This window comes from Gossypium raimondii, chromosome 12 (genome assembly GCF_025698545.1).
Source record: "Gossypium raimondii isolate GPD5lz chromosome 12, ASM2569854v1, whole genome shotgun sequence".
NCBI lineage: Eukaryota > Viridiplantae > Streptophyta > Magnoliopsida > Malvales > Malvaceae > Gossypium > Gossypium raimondii.
This window is the reverse complement of record NC_068576.1, coordinates 30,088,562-30,109,671: the sequence shown is the minus strand read 5'-3', so window position 1 is coordinate 30,109,671 and position 21,110 is coordinate 30,088,562. Positions and strand designations below refer to the sequence as shown.

At 29.2% G+C, this 21,110-nt stretch overlaps 1 protein-coding gene across 1 annotated transcript; it reads right to left on the bottom strand.

The window, feature by feature from the left end:
- Positions 1-14,169: 14,169 nt before the first annotated feature.
- LOC105763653 (ethylene-responsive transcription factor ERF110) lies at positions 14,170-15,678 on the bottom strand. Its single transcript, XM_012581939.2, has 2 exons — positions 15,138-15,678; positions 14,170-15,046 (listed from the first exon to the last, which is right to left on the bottom strand). The coding sequence occupies exons 1-2, from the start codon at positions 15,532-15,534 to the stop codon at positions 14,367-14,369; spliced, it is 1,077 nt and encodes a 358-aa protein (XP_012437393.1). The 5' UTR covers positions 15,535-15,678; the 3' UTR covers positions 14,170-14,366.
- Between the last annotated feature and the right edge of the window lie 5,432 nt (positions 15,679-21,110).

Here is a 21,110-nt window from a genome sequence, read left to right as displayed (position 1 = left end):
TAACACATGAGACAATTTATTGTTATTATTTAAAATTATGCTATTAGTAGCAATAAAATTTACAAATTGAATTAAGATAAGTTATTATTAAATTATACTTTTAATAAGTTATTAATAAAATTCACAATTCTTTTTATAATTTATAAGACATGAAAACAGTTAGTAAATTTTATTTTCTAAAATTATATGCTTTTTAACTCCATTTTATAAAACAAGTTCTTATACGAATAGTTAATAATAATGTTTTTTATATATTTGTTATACTTAATAATAACTTGTTTTATATTAACGTATAATATTTATACATAAAATTAAAATATTTGTTATTACTCCTCGCTAGTCCCTACCGTTGGTTTTTATTTGGTAACAATATATTTTAAGGTAACTTAGATCTTCTTTTGAAAGAATATATATTTTAAAACAGATAATGATTAATTAGCATTAATAAAAATTGATAAATATATTAAATAAAAATATAAAATTCAATGTAAAAAAAGAGCGCCATTTGTCACAAAAGTAATGTACCTTATTATATATATATGATATATATTATTTGTTTCTCGTTATTTTTAAATTATTCATATGAATTTCTATTAAATGTATGAGAATGTTGCATTTTCTATTATTTAAATGATGTCACTAAAATAAAGTTACTTATTTTAAATAAGCCACAAAATATTATTTAAATTATATTTTTCTTAAATTAATGCCTATTTTTTTTTTTTTTGGTTATCGTTAGTATCTAAACTATATATATTCAGTTACCCTAACTAATGCCTAAGCTATACTTTGCTGTTCAAAATACCTAGCTGTTAAAAAATCTCTTGAGTTAATCATTTTGTGACTTGTGACATTTTAAATTAAAATATTTTAATTTAATTTAATGATAAAAAATCAAATTTAATTATATTAAAACTTTTCAATTTTTTACAGTCTCTCCCACCACAATCCTTTCTTATCTTTTAATGCACTTTCTTTGCAATATTCTTCTTTTTTCTACTCAACGTCTTCTCAATATCGAGGTTTCATACGTTATCTTAATTTTTTCATTGTAGAGATTCACCTAACATTAGCTATTCTATGCAAAGTATATAGAAAATAAAATTATTTTTAAGAAAAATAATACACGAGTTTTGAATTGAGGCGAGAAAGGAATTGAAATTGAAGATTAAAAGTGGGGAAAAAAACTCATTAGAATTTGCATTTTGTCACCAAAAACTGAATTTTGATGAATTTTTTGATAGATTCTTAAATTTTATGTCACCAAAGGTAGTGGGTGAAGAACACCATATATGAATATACTTATAACTTAAGGAAATAATATTTAACTTTTTTAGTTTTAAAAGTGTCACACATGCCACAAAATGATTGGTTAAATGATTTTTTTAACAGTTGAGGTAATTTATATAACAGAATATAGTTTATGTACCACTTGAAGCAAAAGAAAAAAATTTATATACGAATTTAAGAAAAAGTATAATTAATGTACCATTTTATTACTAATTTCTTTTTATCATCCAATAGTTACTCGAGTAGATGTAAAAAAATAGTAGGAATTAATGTTTATTAAAAAACCACTATTATCTAATCAAGGTAATTAAAACACGAATAAAATTATTTAACAGTACACAACAGAAAAATATAAGATTACATATACATTATATTCATGTTATAAGTGTTGGGGTTTTTACCTGCTCATTTCATATTGTGTTAGTACGAGAATGAACTTTTTGCTTGTGTTATGGGTTGTTTCAACCCTTGGTGTTTAACTTGTTTTTTTAACTAAAGAGTGACATGATTTATAAAACAACGGTGTTTACACTACACCAAAACAGGTTTTTAGCGGCGTATTTTGTGGCGTTTGGACAACAAACGCCGCTAAAAATCGAACATTAGCAGTGCATCTACAAAAACGCCGCTAAAGATCGAGAATTAGTGGCGCATTTAGGAAAACGCCGCTAATAATAAGCATTAGCGGCGATTTATGAAAAGCGCCGCAAAAAACATAAGGCCAACGACGCCATTTTCTGAGTATTTTGGCCTCTAGCGGCGTTTTTCTAAAAACGCCGCTAATGCTCGGGGGACTTAGCGGCGATTTCTAAAAAGCGCCGCAAAAAACCTAAGGCCAACGACGCCGTTTTCTGAGTTTTTGTCCCTGTTGCGGCATTTTTTGAAAAGCGCCGCTAATGCTCTTGTCTTTAGCGGCGTTTTCTGAAAAGCACCACAAAAAAACCTAAGGCCAACGACGTCGCTTTCTGTGTTTTGGGGCCTTTAGCGGCGTTTTGTGAAAAGCGCCGCTAATGATCCGGCCATTAGCGGCGTTTTTGAGGAAGCGCCGCTAATAGTAATAAAAAACCATTCCAATTATCTCATGATTTGATATATTTTTATTATAAGATGAATATTTCGTTGTATTTATTATATATTGGTCAAATTTACATTTAAATGATAACAAATAATATTAATGTTCAATACAAAATGTTTTTATTAAAGAGAAGTCCTAACTCCTAACTATTTATTATTATTTTTCAATCACAGTTTATTTAAACTACTTTACTAGAAATATATATATATAAAATTATGAGTAAAATAAAATATCATAAAATTTAAATTGTTGTGTTGTAAAGAATAAAAATAGAATAAATTTTGATATATAGTTCGACTAAATTAATAAATCAAAGAAAGTAATATAAAACACCAAATTAATATCGTGATTAATAATATTATATATTATTTAGTCGGGTTAGTACGGATAATGATGAATAAATATGATAATATGCATGGGACATGGTTACATATATAGCTTCCTAAAATGATGTGGAGTGGGAACCAAACTCTAATAATTTTGTAGTCCATGCCCCAGTAGAATGGGTTGAAACATCTTTTTCTCTGGATAATGATATGCAAGTGAGATGCTTAGGGGTTAGGGGTTTAGGGGTTAGACGTTAGGGTTTAAGACTTAAGGTTTAGGGGTTTAAGATTATAGGGGTCGGGTTAGGGTTTAGGGTCTAGATTATTTTTTTAATTTATATTTTAAATATATGTTCTTATGTACATAATTGTAAAAGAGATAATAATAAATTTAATAAACTGAAATTATGAGTATAGTTGAAATTATGGCTTAAGAGATATATATTAATATATGTTATATTTAATTACTGAGATTCATACCATTTGATATTATAAGAATCTAAAATATTTGTTTTGTACTACAATAATATTACGATTTGGGATTTTTGGTTTTTGAGTTTGGGGTTTAGTTTTCGGGGTTAGGGGTTTGGGGTTTGGGGTTTAGGATTTGGGTTTTTGAGTTTAGGGTTTAGGGTTTAGTGTTTAGGGTTAGGGGTTTGGGGTTTGGAAATTTGGGGGCTAGTTTAGAGTTTAGGATTTAAGGATAATTTATGGTATAATATTCGATTTTGGGGTTTGGTTTATGGTTGTTTGTAGTTTTTGGGTTACGGGTACGGTGTTATGGCTAATGGGTCACGGGTGAGTTTTAGGGTTTAAATGTGGATATTTTACAATATAATTCGAATTAAATTAAATTTAAATTATCAATTTAATAAATATATATATGAAAAAGGATTAAATCCCAGAAGCTTACATTAAATATGGTTTTAGGGTTTAAATTGTATTCATTGAAAACGACGCCGTTTCTAGTGGATTTGCATTAGAATTAGCGGCACTAAACAGGAAACGCCGCAATAGATGAAATAATACCGGCGTTTAATATAAAACGCCGCAAAATACTGTAAGTTGTGAAGAAAACGGCGTCGTTTTCTTATTACATTTAGTGGCGTTTTAGATAAAACGTCGCAAGTATGTTTTCTTTGTTAAGGAAACTGCATCGTTTTCCATTATTATTAGTGGCGTTACACCCAAAACGCATCAAATATATTTTAAAATTTACAGGAGTTTGAGTTAAACGACTGCGTTTGACCTTATATTTAGTGGCGCTTATGTATAAACGCCGCAAAAATCCAAATGGTGTTACGGAAAACGGCGCCGTTTACTTAGTTGCTTTTAGTGGCGCTTTCCGTAAAAGCCGCAAATATGCATTATAACTTAAGGAAACTACGTCGTTTTCCATTGTTAGTAGTGGCACTTTGCTTAAAACGCCGCAACTTTGTTTTAATTTTCATACAAATGATGCCGTTTTGTATATATTATTCATGGCGTTTTTTCTAAAACGCCAAGAGGTTTAGTTACTTGATGGGGAAACGACTACGTTTGGCGATATAGTTAGTGGCGTTTTTTTATAAACGCCGCAAATAGGTTAAATATGTTGACGAAAATGGCTTCGTTTGTTTTCCATCATTTTGACCGAAACAAAACCAAATTAATTCCCCGATTCTCCACCCCCCCAAAACTCTCATCTCTCCCAAATCCCTAAAATTTCCCCTAATCCCTAACAGTTCCCCAACGTAGTCCAGTATGGCACTGTTTGCTTTGCTGCATCACAGCCTCCGTGCGTCTCCGATACCGCAACCATCGGTAAGTTCGACAACTTCCTTTTTCTTCTTCATGCGTGAATGTTATCTGGAGACTGGAATGCCGATTTAAATTCATTGAATTAAGTGGGGTGAGATTTATCGAGCGGAACCGATTTTCAATCTGATTCGTCTAATTGCGTCCGTATAGTACAGTAACTACACCTGCACGTAGCATATCACCCAAAACCCCTAAAACAAAACCACAATGATGTGTTTTTCATGACTCCTCTTTTCCCTATTCTCTTCTATTTTTTTCTTTTTTTCTTTTTAAATTCTCAATACAAGAAAAAAAATGAGAAACAGAGACAAGTTTACTTTTGTAGGGAGGTAACTGAGTTTAAAGCGTTTTTTTGAATTTTCCTATTGTTTAGGAAAGTCAATGTTAGAGAATTTAGATGTATTAAAATGTTTATGGTGATTGGAAACGAAGGGACCTTTTAGTTTGATTAATTTATTATTAGCTGTTTATTTCTGGTGCTAGTTTGTCAATAAAAATATTGGGAAATTAGAATTTTTGAGCTTAATGAGTGTTTATCATTCGATACATTTGTAGTGAGTTTTAATTATCTTTGTTTGTAATTTACTACATTTATTATAATAGGAGAAAATAGTATAAAATTTAGTAAAATAAATAAAACAGAATAGCTGAATCTTCTTGTCCACATGCCATACTTGTTGCCTGTGTTATGGGGGGATTTGGTTCAGCTTGCAGTCCCCGTGTGCTAGTCTTTTGCTTTGACGTCAAACTGCATGCTGCCTTCTGTTATCTCTTTTAGGGTTCAACAACCAGTAGAACCCCTTCAGTGGATATTGCTTGTTAAGTTAATAGCAGAAAAAATGTTAACTTATTAAAGCACTTAGCCAAATTTCAATAATTTTAAAACAAACGCCCCTTAGTTTAGATTGCTCGCTAATTTAATAAAAGAAACACAACTAGTCTCTTAAGGAACTTAGCCAAATTTCATTAGTTTTAAAGTAGGCACCCCTCAATGGATACTATTCGTTATATTGTCGGCTCCTTAGGGCACTAGCAAAAAAAATTTATAAAATTTAAATGCATATACTTCTCAAAAACAATGATTTGTTGTCATTTTGATTTTTGATATGCTTGAGCTTAGGCTGATTTATTTGTTAACTTGTTAGTTCAGTGCAACTATTTACTCTGTCATTTTTTGTTCAATACTGCTTATTTATTTATTCGTTATTACTTTTTCAATGTTAAAATTTGACAGCACACATATATGCAGTAAAGGTTTAGTGTTTTAATATTTTCTAAGTATTTGAATTTTTTTAAAATCGTTTGTGCATAGATGGCATTCTTTTTTTTTTAACATATTGGAGATTTTAAATATTTGGTTCTCATATTGATAAAGTTTTACAAACTGAAAAAATATTTGCTGCTAACTGATCATGGTTCATCTATTGTAGGCAGAATTAATATTTGGTGCAACTTAATACATATCTGACCATTGACATCTGGTTTGCTGCCTGTGTTTTGGCCAAACTATTGTTTGGGCAGGTACATGTTAACAAAATTCATATACATTTTCCCTTATTTATATGCATTTTCCCAAATTACTTAACAAAATTCATATTTCTGACTGCAGTCTGTCTTTGCTGGTGAGAGTGAAGTAGACAAAGTTGAGTGAAATATTAAGGTATGTTTTAGTTCATAACTTAAATCAGATCTAGTTTTATGATGATGATTTTTGAAAAATGTTTCTTTTGCGGCTCTGGTTTTGTATACATGTAATCGGTTTTGGTTGTTTTCCTTTAGCTTATGTTTCATTTTACTTATTTTACAATTGCCATGTACTTTTCTGACTTATGTTTTCTATTATCATCCATCAACGATTGCTATATATGTTGAGCAAAATAGAAGCAATTTAATAAATTGTACCGGGAATTGGATTAAAATATTTTATTTTAAAATTATTCAAATTTCGAACTATACGTTACATTCAATAACAAATTAGTCCACTTTCTTTTCACATTTCAGTTTCATTGATATCAAATATGCTTAATTGTTGTATACATATTATTCTATATCGCAAGTAAATTATTTGAACATGAAGGTTAATTATGTCTAAATAATATAAACATTTGGTTAAAAGCCTGTATAGTTTGTAAATATTTATATGTTTTCCTCCAAAACAAATTTTTTATTTGAATCATGGAAAAAAATTCAAACTTTTAATTTATTTTAAGTTTAATTTTAGATAACTTACAAAAATTTAGTTAAAACTTACATAACTTTAACATATTTTGTTTAATTTTAGATAACTTACAAAAATTTAGTTAAACATTTTATTTAATTCAAAGTTATTTTTATTTTTTAAAGTTAAAATTGCATAACATACATAAATTAAAGTTAAAATTTCTTAACTTTTGTAAATGGTATAACTTGCTTAATACAAAACTTATATAATATTAAGATCAAATTTCAAAACTTGCAAAATCTTACGATCAGATTTCATAATTTATGTATTTTATGTAACTTACATAATATATAACTTACATAGCTTTCATAATTTATGTATTTTATGTAACTTACATAATATATAACTTACATAGCTTAAGTAATGATAATTTCAGGATATACTTTCACAACTTACATAGCTTTTAGCAGACACTTCATAACTTATATAATATTAAGATAACTTATATAATATTAAGATAAAATTTCTAATTACATAACTTATATAATATTACATAACTTATATAATATTAAGATAAAATTTCTAATTACATAACTTATATAATATTACATAACTTATATAATATTAAGATAAAATTTCTAATTACATAACTTATATAATATTAAGATAAAATTTCTAATTACATAAATAATATTAAGATAAAATTTCTAATTACATAACTTATATAATATTAAGATAAGTTATATAATATTAAGATAAAATTTCAGATACATAACTTATTTCATAATACATAACTTTGCCCTTTCCGAACAAGACTTAAACGATAATATCCCTAGTACTAGTACACAATATCAATGGGTTCGTCAGGATACGGATGAAGATATTTACGAATAATGATGTAGTAAGATTTTACAATTGTTTCATTATATGTAATATCATAATTTAAATCTTGGTCTTATTATATATTTCAACTATTTTATATGTGATGTTATTGTTGTAATTAGTTATTAAGTTTTCAACTATTTTATGTGTATTGCAGATAAAATGCCTAGAAGAAAAATTCCAAGGGGAAGCATTGTTCAAAATGCTCCAAACTCGGCAGAAAAAAATAGTGAACAACAGACAACAATTGGATCTTCGAATGTTCCGATTACACCTGAGGATCCTATAGAAGTTCAAAGTAATTTTACATTTAATTTACATGCGTGTTGACTTATAATTGATTTATTTTTCAAATTCTTCTATTATAATATACCATTTTTCAGCTGAAAATGGTGGGACGCGTAGAGGTCGAGGACGTACGCTACTTAGAGATTTATACGAGTTAGATCCAGTTGAGCGTGTCAAGGTATGTAGAAACAGTTTTGGTCAGCTTGTTGGATCAGAAGCTCGACTTTTAGCAGGATACATGGGCATTTTAGCACGAAATGCGAATATGTTGCCTATCAACTACGAGTCATGGCATCAAATGCCCGATAGTAACAAAAACCAAGCCCTTGATAATATTAAGGTAACAAAATGTTAATGTCATTTATAATACTTGGGAATTAGTTTCATTTATATTTACTTTCTTAACTGTTGATGGGTTTGTAGGCAAGGTTTGCTTTAGAGGTCTCGGATACTTATATAAAGAAGGCATTGGGAAAAAGATGGAGAGACCATAAAAGTACTTTGAAGAGAGATTATTATAAGACAAAAACAACCCTCGATGAGAAATTGCAAAATGTCCCGCCAGGTATGCTGAGGTACCAATGGGAAGATGCAGTTAGATTTTGGCATTCGAAGAAAGGTGAGGTATGACGTACTTCCAAACTCTTGTAATTATTTTGGTTTATAGTATTTACCATTTACGTATTAAAATTTCATAACGTAGGATCGTGAATGAGTTGGAAAAAGCAGCAGGCAGAAACAAAAATTCACTCACACAGCCGGGTCGAAAAGTTTTGCATGTGTAGCTGAGGCGGAGGTATTTTTAATTTTTTAATACTGTCAAATAAGTATAACTTTTCATTATATAATATTTTTACTACTATATTGTAGGAACTTTCGCCCGGTCAAAAAGTTGGACGCCTTCAACTTTTTGAAATTACACATAGGAAGAAAGATGGATCTTCTATGACTCCTGAAGCTGGTGAAATTATGGTACGTTTGCTTAATACGATTTGACTTGTTTTAGTTATTTATAGTGTTTATTTTCTAATCGTTTAATTCATTGCTTGTAATGCGACTATTCTTATGTTGCATTTTCTTTTTTAATATATATTGCGTTCCTAACTATTTGATTTATTTATTAGGAAAAACTAAAGGATAAAAAGGCGGAGTACGAAGCGATTGCTTCCAGTGATAGTTCTGTTCATCTTAAAGACATTGATAACCGGATTATTACTGAAGTTTTGGGTCCTGAAAGGTATGGTCGGGTTTGATTTCAAGGATCTTTTGTTAGCCCAACCCAATATTTTGGATCCACTTCATGACAATACTTGGCTTCGGGAGTCGAGCTCAAGTCAAGTTCAGAGGTTAAAAGACCGGATGGCTCGGATGCAAGCGACCACGCTTGAGGTTCAAAGGAAATATGAAGAACTCCGGCTACAACTTAAAGCAGAGAGAGAGAGGAAGCAGAGGCAGCAGAGAGAAGTAGAGGTTTAAAAGAAATATGAAGAACTCCACTACAACTTAAAGCAGATGCGGCATCGAGAGAAGCGAGATCTTTGCAATGAGGAAGCAGAAAGCAGAAGCGAAAAATACGACGAACTCCAAAGACTTGAGCCATGATGAAGATGTTTCAATGATCCCAACTTCCGCCGTCATAGTGTATTATATAAATATTTTTATTATTTTAACTTTTAACATTTTTGTGAAAATAATATGAATTATATTTTATTTATTAATATTATTCGTTTAATTTGAAATATTATATAAATTTATTGCTTTTGGCTGGTTTAGATTTGGTTGCTTTTGAATTTGTTACTACAGGAGGGCTGAAAAAATATAAAATTTTATTTTACAAAATTCTCAAAATTAGTGGCGTTTTTAGAAAAAACGCCGCTAAAAGTAAACAAACAAAATAGCGGCGTTTGTGTAAAAGCGCCGCTAAAGAACATGATCTTTAGCGGCGTTTGTGGAAAAAGTGCCGCTAAAGAACATGATCTTTAACGGCGTTTGTGGAAAAAGCACCGCTAAAGAACATGACCTTTAGCGGCGTTTACAAAAGTAAATGCCGCAAATGTTAGCGGCGTTGTCAATAGAGGCTTTTTTTGCGGCGCTTTCATAAGCGCCGCAATTACTTTTAGTGGCGCTAAAAAGCGCCGCTAAAGGCCTAAAAAAAGGCCGCTAAAAACCTGTTTTGGTGTAGTGTTATCTTTATCCTTATTTTTCAAAAGAATTTTAAAGTTGTTGGAAGACTGATTTATAAAGGTTTTTATGTGATAAATATTTAGGATAATTAATGGGATATTTGCAACTTTTAAATTGGAGTTAAAAGTTTATCAAAACTTTATTGGATGGACTCTTGTATCAGCCTATAAATAGGTTGCTTATGGCGTCATTTGTGGTGTTGTTTTGGAGTGTCTTTGTCGGTAACTTTGTTGTGTTTTCTTGTGGTTATTTTGTGACACTCTTTTAACTATTTATTAGAGAGTTTATTGATTGTATCATGAGGTATTTGGGTAAGTGATATGTGACACTTGGGGTTGACATTGAGTCTGTAATTACTTTTTTGTGCAAGGGTAAATTTGGCTTAAGCCAATAGGTGACTCAGATGATTGTTGAAAAGAATCATTCATTGGGCAGGGCTTCGTAGACATAATGCCGTTGTATCTAAACTGCATTAGCAAATATCATGTGTTGATTCTCTCTTTACTTTTGCTCATTATGTTAATTTACATTTAATCTTCTTTTTTTTTCAGTTCTGTTGTAGCAACAATTGAAACAAAACTTCTTTTCGACTGCAAATCGAGGTTTTTTCAATAAGTAACATAAAAAAATTGATATTATAAGGGTTCAAGACAGTTGCCTTTCTCAAGTTTAATGTAAAATACACATATCTAGTATGATTTCAAAATTACCACTTACCTCCTCAAGTTTGAAAAAAATCCCATAAAATTTATATATTAAGTAAATTTTAAATATATTTAAAAAATTAAATAAAAATATTATTATGCTCTTGTTATTATTTATTTATGTATTTTATTTACTTTATTAATTTCTCTTAATTACAAAATAATAATTTTGATAGAAAAATAATAAAAGTTAATTACATATTGTAGTGTTATAAAATTAAATGCATTTGATTTCTTTAATAAAAATATATTTGACTTAAATTAAAATTAAATATCTTAAATATCTATTTAATTTAGTTACATATTAACCTTAAAATATTTCATTAATCTCTTTTATTTAAATTTATTAGTTACATTATTTAGAATATTCTAATGGAAAAGAAAATGATTAAAATATAAAAGAAATATCTAAATAAAAATTTCATTTCAAAATTAATATTATAATCAAATTAAAATCTAAATATTTAATATGTATTTGTATAAAATATTTTTTAAATAAAAGAGAAGAAACAAAATATAATTACCATTTATAATATTATTTTAAAAAATAAATTTACTGCAGCATAATGTCAAGGTAAAAGCTTCATTCTCATTCAATTTAAATTATATATGGGCTCTCACTCTATATTTATTTTAGTTTTATGGATCACAATATATGAACATTGTATATATTAATTTGATATATACGTGGATGGGGTGAAATTCAATTAAGTTCACCAAAACTATTAAATTTTAAGTTTGAAAAATCAGTTGACTTATAACACATTTTTAAATGAGATTTAAACCTTTCTAAATTTAACATATTTTTTGAATAATCTCATTATATGTTTAATTATATATGTTTTTTTGATAATGTCTAGAATCAACTCATAAATAGGAAGATAATATGCTTCAGTGTACTCAAACTCATATGCTCTTACATTGACAATAATACTCATATCAATCGAACTAATACTTATCAATAAATTAAAAATGAGATTCAACTACTTTTAAATTGATATATCTTCTGAGGTATTAAATAACTATCCCTTGAGCCTAGAAACAACATCATGGGCATACGAGGTTCATCCTCCATCATTTGATATCATATTTGAACCTTCTCGATATCCTAAACTCATGCTTCTTTAATTATCTTGGTATTCGCTAATTTTGTTGGGTGCCTTCCAAAGCTGTTTTCATACCGAAATTGGGTTGTTTTGACCTGAAATTGGGGCAAATCTATTCTTTACGACCCAAACTTTTTTCTAAGTTTATTTAGTTCTTTTTACATTGAAATAAAAAATGAAACAAATAATAAATAAATAAAATTCAAGTGTGTGAACTTAATGCGCAAACTTCCAAAGTTATCATTATTATTTGTGGAGGTACCCTACAAAGTTTCGTGATTTTGTATAACGTCAACATCGATAATTAAAATTTTAAATTGGTTACAATTTCTCGGAGTTTGGGTACATTTGACTTTTAGTCTTAAGATTTTATTTGTTTTAACTTTACTTTTACTTTTATTACGAACTCATACAATAAGGCTCTTTGTTTAATTATAAAATGATATATGCAAAAATATTTTTGAATTTTTATTTGTTTCATAAAAATGATTTGGTCAACAAATAATGATTTAGAGGTAAACGGAAAATAAGTCCTTTTTTGTAAAATAAGTTATCATTTTAAAAACGTAAATTGTTTTTTGGAAAAAGTTATTCTATGAGTAATTTTATTTTTATATAAAAATTAATTTAAATAAAACTTAATATTATTATATTGATGATAAAATTTATTTTATTTTTAAAATATTTAATATATTAATATAAAATATTATAATTTTAAATATTATTAAACATATATATTTAATTATTTATATTTAATCATATAATAAATTATTAATATAATTAACATAATTTATTGTTTTAATAAATTATTTAATATTTTAATTTTATTCTAATAATAAATTTTAAAATAATAATTTTCACATATTATTGAAAATATTCAATATTAATATTTTAATAATAAATATTTATTACAATTATAGATATATTGACAATAAATGTTTGTAGTATAAAGGTTAAAATGTGCCATAAGTCCATTTACTCTTCACAAATTTAGAATTTAGTCCATGTATTTTTACTTTTAAAAATTTAGTTAGTCCCTATACTTTTATTTTCAAGAATTTAGTCTCTCTACTTTTCAAATTTTAAAATCAAGTCCAATTGTTAACATTTTTAATTCTTTTGTCAATTTTATTGATGTCACATTTTAAATAAAAAAATACTCACTTAGTAGTCATGCAACTAAAAATGACGTTGTAATGAACCCGAATTTAACAAAATAATTTTAATATATGTAAAAACAATGTAAAATATAAATTTATATATATAAAATAAACTCAATTAAATAATGGAAAGATAAGAAAATCTCAAATGTATGTTTTTTAATTGGAAACAACTTTTATGAAATATTTTCAAGAAATATGTCAAACAACAAAAATATTTTACATCGGTTCATCCAAACACCATAAAATATTAGATTTTTAGAAAAGTAAATCATTTTCTAAAAATCATTTTTCAAAGTCATTTTCAAGAAAACAAACGAAGCCTAATGATGGTTAAAAAATAGTCGTTAAAATCTAACTGTCTTTGAAATAAACTTATAAAGAAATGTCTAACTTCTTAATGATATTTATAAATAATTAAAATTTTAATTTTAATTTATATATAACTCGTAACACTAATTAAGTGATATTAATATAAATTAATTGTAGTTTATTATATATAATGAAAAAGATGTATCTTAAAAATATAATACCAAATAAAATAAATTATTGTTCGATGAATTAATTAAATAATATTAAATGACATTAATTGAGTATTGGATTTTGATTTTAATTTTATTAAAAATAATAAAATCAAGCATATAAGTTAATTAAATAATTTTAGATGATTTGAATGAGATTGGAATAATAAAAGTCTAACAAATAATAATAATAAAATCATTAAAATTCATTTTTGTTCAAAAATAGTTATATTTAGACTTCTTTTAGTTATATAACTTTATTTTATGTAAGAAAAAAGTATAACTACCCGTAGACTTATTTTTATTGTATAATTTATATTAAAATGGGTGTAATTATCAAGAAATATTATGTTTAGACTTTTCATCATATAATCGGGGATGACCCTAAAATAGAAAATTGTTCAATAAGTCTTTTAAAAATTTTAAAATTTTAAAATAATAAAGATAAAATTAAACTTTATCCTCTAAAATGATAAAAAATTGATTTAATCCTTTAAAATTTATAAAGATATAAGCCATTAAAAGTTAAAATTTAATTCGCCTCCTAAAATAAACTTCGGCTTCATCCCGCATATAATTCTATTTATGTGAAAATATAGTAGATTTCTTATCATTATATATTTTATGCGAAGAAAATTATAATTTTAAAATATTAATCTAGTAATATGATTGAAAATAAAATATAAAATTAAATTATAGTTTCTACTTGTAATCAATCTAATAATTTAAAGAAAAATAAATATAAAATTAGAGTATGAAAAAAATATCTCTAATCCCTAAAAAAACACTAAAAGTAAGTCAGACCCTATAATAACGGGGCATACAATGACCAAAAACCCAATAATTACTACTACTAGTTAAGGAATACATTATCTTGAGGTTGATGTATAATAATCACCAGAATCTGATGGCCAAGCATGCACCGAAAAATCTCCAACACCGCCACCTTGACTTGCACTGCTGCTACCCAAGTTGAGGTTCTGACCTGACGTTTGAATTGGGAAAACGAGAGGATATGAAGTCGGTGTTAAAGAAGAAGATGAAGATTGTCCGCTAGAACCAGCTGAAGTTGACAAAACGATTTGCCGCCGCTGTTGTTGTTGTGATTGACTTTGAAAATAATTTCCGGAACCCGGAAAAAACTGAGTATAGTCGATATATTGGCCGGAGACTTGAGATGATGGAATGGAGAAAAGGGTGTTGGGAGAATCTGAAATAGGGAAGTGGGTTGTTGTTGGATTGATGGCGGGAGGCGGCGGCGGCGGCGGAAGTGATATAAGCTTGACGTTTTCAGGGAAGTTGAGCTTAGCTTTGTTGCCTCTGAAGCGAAGGGCTGCTTCATCGTAGGCTCTGGCGGCGGCCTCCGCGGTGTCGAATGTGCCTAACCAAACTCTAGCAGCTTTGAAGGGGTCTCTTATCTCAGCTGCCCATTTCCCCCATGGTCTCTGTCGTACTCCCCTGTATCTCCTCCTTGGCTCTTCTCTGTACTTCTCATTGCTCTTGTATTCATATACTGGGATCAATTTTGCCGGGTTGTTACCCTCTAGCACTGCATTTATTTAGCAGGACTCGAAGTATTGTAAGAATTGGATTTATAATATATGAAAACAACATTTTCAAATCCCAACCATGTTGCTTACCTCGTACATCAGCAGAAAATGGGCCTAAACCCTCCACCGCCATTACTCCACCGCCTTCCTCCTGTTCTTCCCTTTCTCTCTTTTTCCCGCCAAATCCGGATGATGAAGAAGTAATACTGTTATTATCAACGATTGTAGTTGAATCAAAACCATCCAAGTTGTCATCTGGTGTCAACTCCTCAGGGATGTCGCCAGCCACGACATGAGTCAAAGCTGAAACCATGGCTGACATCTCCCTTTCCCTACTAACCTCTGGTAGCAGCATCGCTTCTTCTCTCATCATCGGCTGATACATGAACGACCATTGATTGTGTTGCTCTTGGTCGACACCTCCCCAGCTATTCTCCACGAATGCTTTCTCTTTCTTGTTCGCCACCTTTTTAACTATCTCGCACATGAAAGATTTAGGCGCACAAATCCCTTTACAGAACCTGAACCAACTTATTTATTTATTATTTTTGGTTTAGCACCAAAAACGGACTGTTATATAGGCAATAAGGCAAAGTTTGTCTGCCTCCGAACATTCTCCCAACATGGGACTTGGACAGTCGGTTAAATTTGAAAACCGGGTTTAATTATAAAAATGGGACGTTTTCAGCGGTGGATACTGATGTGGCTTGATTGGTTGGTGGAATTATCTTCACTTTTTGATCAATCATCATCTAATTATGTGTTTCAAAAAGATAATTTTTTAGTGGTGCCTCTTTACATATTGGCTGTGCAAATATAGATTTTTAAAAAGTATTCGTATTTTTTGGTGTCCACGAGAGGAAAAAATATGAAAAAGTAATAATTTTTTAATTTGTGCAGCTTAACACACTAGCGATACCACTTTAATATTTTCTAAAAAAATTGTTGAACAGATAAAGAAACTGGTGCAGCTTGACATATTGGCAGCACCAGTGGTTTTTTTTTTAAAAGCCTAATAGAAAAAAAAAAGCAAAGAGAGGACAAAAAGTGTAGTTGACGTCAAATGGTATTGTCGACATGTCAGGCGGCACCGATTTGAAAAGTAAAAAATTTTTAACCGTTTAATTGATACTAGCTCCCTATATTAACACCCTCCCCTACCCAAAAAATGATTTTTGACTGTTTAACAAAAAAAAAAGAGAGAAAAAATTGTTTAACAAAGCGGGAGAGAAGAAAAATAGTTTGTTTAACAAAACAAAAGAGAAAAAAAGAGCTGTTAGAAATCAAAATTGAAGATCAACATATTTTCTTTTCATTTTCGATTTCAAAAACAAGTTTGAGTTGATAATATTAGTTTGTAATTATTTGTATGCAATTTTATTTTATTTTATTTTATATTAATAATTTGTAGTATGAGATGCAAGTTATATTGTTTGATCAAAAGTATTTTTGTTGCTTTAAAATTGCATGAATTGTTTTAATAGGAACTAAATTCTTTTTAATTTATTTTACAAATTTAGTATCGAATGTGAATAATCAATTCTTTGTATACGTTCATTTCGATGGAGTAATTTTACAAATAGCAGTTGATTGTATATTTGAATTACGTCATCAAATAGAAATGAGGTTTAACAAGAATGTAAAACTCAATGAAATGAAACAAAAAATTAGCGCAAAAATTGCTTGACGTTGTAGGAAGAGGGTGTCCAAATTATTTTACAAATTTCCAATTTCATCAAATTCGTAAAAATATTGGGAAATGGAACTTGTAGATGATGATGACGTGGAGACTATGGCCATATTGTATTGCTTGCCTAGGAACGTTGAACCAATTGAGTTGTTCACTGAGTTAGCGAATGTTGAGCCCATTCAAAATGTCACTCCATTAAATTAACAATGTGGAGTTCAAGACTCGTATACAAAGGTTCCAAAAGCCTTTGTCGATAGATGATCTTCTTTACACAGGTTTGACTTTGATCTAAATGTTGGTTGAGTAGAATCGTGTGATTATGGAACAGCATCGACATGGGGTGCCAATTCATATATTGACCTGATTGTGTATAGCAACCCTAATTCGAGTCCTTGTTTACAAATACATCTATTAGTGATTGGTACTGATACAGATGGTGAGGAAGGGTCCAATAATGACGGTGGTTCTGATCACCAAGGTGAAGATTTTAGTGACCCCGATCTTGATAAGGTCTCGAATGATATTGATAAGGAAGGTGAAGACGATGATGATAATATATACGCCCTTTAGCTCAGGAACCCAAATCATGGCTTTGTTATATAGAATGTGTTGGATCTAATGCCCTAAGTGTAGTATTTGTGTCTATGTACACTTGTAATTTTTTTCGAATAAATTGATTAATAAAATAATTCATGGATTACATTTATATAGTTTGTATGATGTCCTTATGTGATTTTTGTATGCAAAGCAAAATAGAAGCAAATATTGACTCACTGGTTGTCTAATGTTAAAATTAATACTTAGAGATATTATGTGGTCAGGTCGTAATACGAAAAGACAACTTATATTAGTAGATGAACCTAAACATCCTTAGTCTAATCAGAAATGAGAAAACCAATTGAAAGACTAATATGCCATCTATCAAGTCTAATTAGAGAGATGCCTTGTCTTGGGTATCGAAGCGGATGACTCCCAGAAGATAGAGACATAGATGTGACTGACTGGACTGGCAATACATCAAATTGGACCCAAGAAAAATAGATCCTGAATTTGTTTATGGATTTATTCAGTTGTGATGTTTAAAGTGTAGCATACCTTAATCTTGAGTGGATGATACGCTATGTATGTGTGACTCATATACTTTGATTTAAGTAAAAGTCTAAGTTCAAATATGTATGGAACTGCAAGCTGGTTCGTGAGGTATATGACTTCTACAGTATGTAGCGTCATTCACAACAGTGGAATTCATAACCCAAGAGATGGGTAAATGATATTCTCTCATTAGCATTACATGATAAATGAAAAGTAAACATGGTCATGGGTCATTCGTCTTTGTGATGAATGACTTAATTACTATTTGATAGTAATTGACTTTTATGAAGGAAGATGTAATGGTTACCTTGAGATAAAATAGGATCATATTGGGAGAGCAGATTTATCCCAAAGAGATTAAGGATGTCTTATGAATGTAACACACTTATGACAAGGTCATTAAACGAGTATTGATCGAGTTACTTTCGTAATGGTATGTTATTAGGGAGAGCTTAGTCATGATATTATAATGGAATGACTTCGTGTGATAAAGAATGATGTGGATGAATGCGGAAGCGGATCGTAAAGTTTGTTTAAGTTGCGGATGTATCCTAAATCTCTAGACGAACATAAAATGAAACGAGAAAAAATGAAAACAGATTAGTTATCATAGAGGAGAGTCAAACGAAATTAAAACTAAACAAAGATGAATCGACTGGTAAAAAGTCCAAAAAAGAACGAACTAGGATTTCTTGGATGGAAAGAAATTGTCCTTGGACCTTAACAAAATGCCCCAACCATATCTGAAAAAAACAAAATACAAACAGATTTGTTAGAAGTGATTTTAAAGAAAAAAGTAAACTGTTTTGTGCAAGAATGCTTGAAACAACAAGAAAAGATTAAAACTCCTAATTTTGATGTGTTTCTTGATAGAACAAGATAGGAGAACGTCTTTCTTGAAGCAACTTTAACATAGAATGAAAATCAATAAAATCAACAAGCCAAAACAACAAGAACTAACTTAAATAAGCAAGAAACAATGAATTAAGGATAGAAAAGAGAAGATGACGTCCTAAGAAGCCTTGGAAACATTAAGAATCCATAACCCCCTTCAAGTGGCACTAATTTTTCCTCCAAGAAAGAAAACTTGGCAAGAAAAAGTTTAAAGATGATTCCCACAATCTAAAAGGATTGTTAAAACTCTTCTAAAAGAAACTCAAGAGAAATTCTTTAAATAAGAAACACTCAAAGAGAATTTATAAACTCAAAAGAGAAGTTGAATAATAATGAATTGCATGAATTGTGTACAATGCAAAGGCCTATATATAGGCTAGCTAAATAAATCTAAATAAAACTCTTAAGTATTCTAGAACTCTAATTTATCTAAACAAGAAGTAGTTTTAAGCTAAACTTTCTTGTTAACATAAAACTCTTAAATAACTTAAAATACTTAATAATTATAAAAAATTCAGAATAAAATAATAAAATAATAAGAGAAGATAAATACAATATTGGGCTCATATATAATAAAAATTAAGCCTAAAACCCGAACCCAATATGATTTAAACTCAAATTAAAATCCCGAAAGTCATAATTCTTATCATAATCCCGTTCAGAAAATTTGCTCGCGCAGTATTCACTAAAATGGTCATAACTTGAGCTCCCAAACTCAAAATCGAGTGATTAAAAATATGTTTCGAAGCTAAGAGATATATCTTCAAACTCCATGAGACATCTCAACCCAAAAATGCCAGGATCCCATCCAAAATGTCGTCGCAAGTCTGTTGATTTCCCAAGCCTGAAAATTGGCAGCTTTGGTGATTGAAATTTAATAAATTTCACCCCAACCGTGCATGTATCATTCTCCCTTTCATGAAAAAGATTCATCCTCGAACCTTGTCTTTGATCGAATCCTGATTTGATTTTCTTAGCCTTTGACATTGTTGTTGGTCTTGAGGTAGCGTGAACCCATCACATTCATGGGTCTAAAATTGTACCTTGAGACTCGCATCATCGTGACTAAATGAGCTTACAGTTAATACGTGAAAATTTGTAACTTAATTATAAATCATTTTAGCCCTAATCACATATGTCCAATCAGTCCCTCTGCTAGTTCATTAAAATCATAAATGAATTGCATATTGAATCAAATGAACAAAAATGAATAGAAATGGTAAAGTTAGAGAAATGAGAAACATTTGAAAATGAGAGTGGTTTTCTCTAAATGGAAATGACCTGGAAATTAATTTATAGTTTTTGAATAATAATTCATATTGAATGTACAAATAGTAAATATATTTCTCATAGATTCTTTTACGGTAAAGTTGTAATGGTTCTAACGAAATTAGAATTGGGTTGAGAAAATTATTTAAATGGGAATTTAATTAATTAATTATAATTAATTTATGATGTTTATTTTAGAAATAGAAAAAACAAGTATTGGTTTGGATTGAATTATAAAGTACTGGTTAAAGTTTAGGAAGTACTTATAATTGGACCCGATACGGGAGAGACAAAAAAGCCTTTAATGTTAATATATGGGATGACAATCCCTAGTTTATTTAACTAGGGTTGCCGCTCTGTAATCCTAGTTAGACTAGGATTTAGTTTTCTATTGAAATAGTCTTCCACTTGTAACATGCCATTTTTCAGTGGTGTCGAAAATAGTGGTACCACAATTCCGGCAAGTGAGTTAGTATTATATTATTTATTTAATATTTATAGATTTAATATTGAGTCATATTAAATTTTGGTTAAGAAATTTTAATGTTTAATTAGTTAATTTACTAAAAGGACTAAATTGTAAAAGTCAGTAGCATTTGATTCTAATAATTAAAGATGTTAAATAATTATAGACTTATAAGTGATGGGCTTAATTAGTAATTAAACCATCACTAATTATAGTGGATGGGTATGGGCTTGAAATTTGTTAAATGTTGATGATTAATAAAAGAGCAAAATTGTAATTGAGTAAATAAATGAATTTTAAAGAAAACATGATGAAATTTCATCATCTTCTTTCTTTCACCCTTTCCCAATCGAAAAAAACCATAGATGAAGTAAAATAACTTTTGTCCAAGCTTAGGGAGGCATGCATGGTAGGTTTTTTACTTTCGTTTTCAATAATTTTTACGTTTTTGAGATCATTGCATCTAGGTCTTGCTAACCCAGGTGTTAATTCATTAAATTATTAAATGTTTTTATTTGTATCATTGTTGAATTTATGAGATTTTTGAAGTTTTGTGATGGTTTTGCAAGCTTGATATTTAAACAATATTAATTTGTTAAGTAGTTTTGGTGGTTTTGATGATTAGGAATTAAATGTCAAATTTATAAAAGTT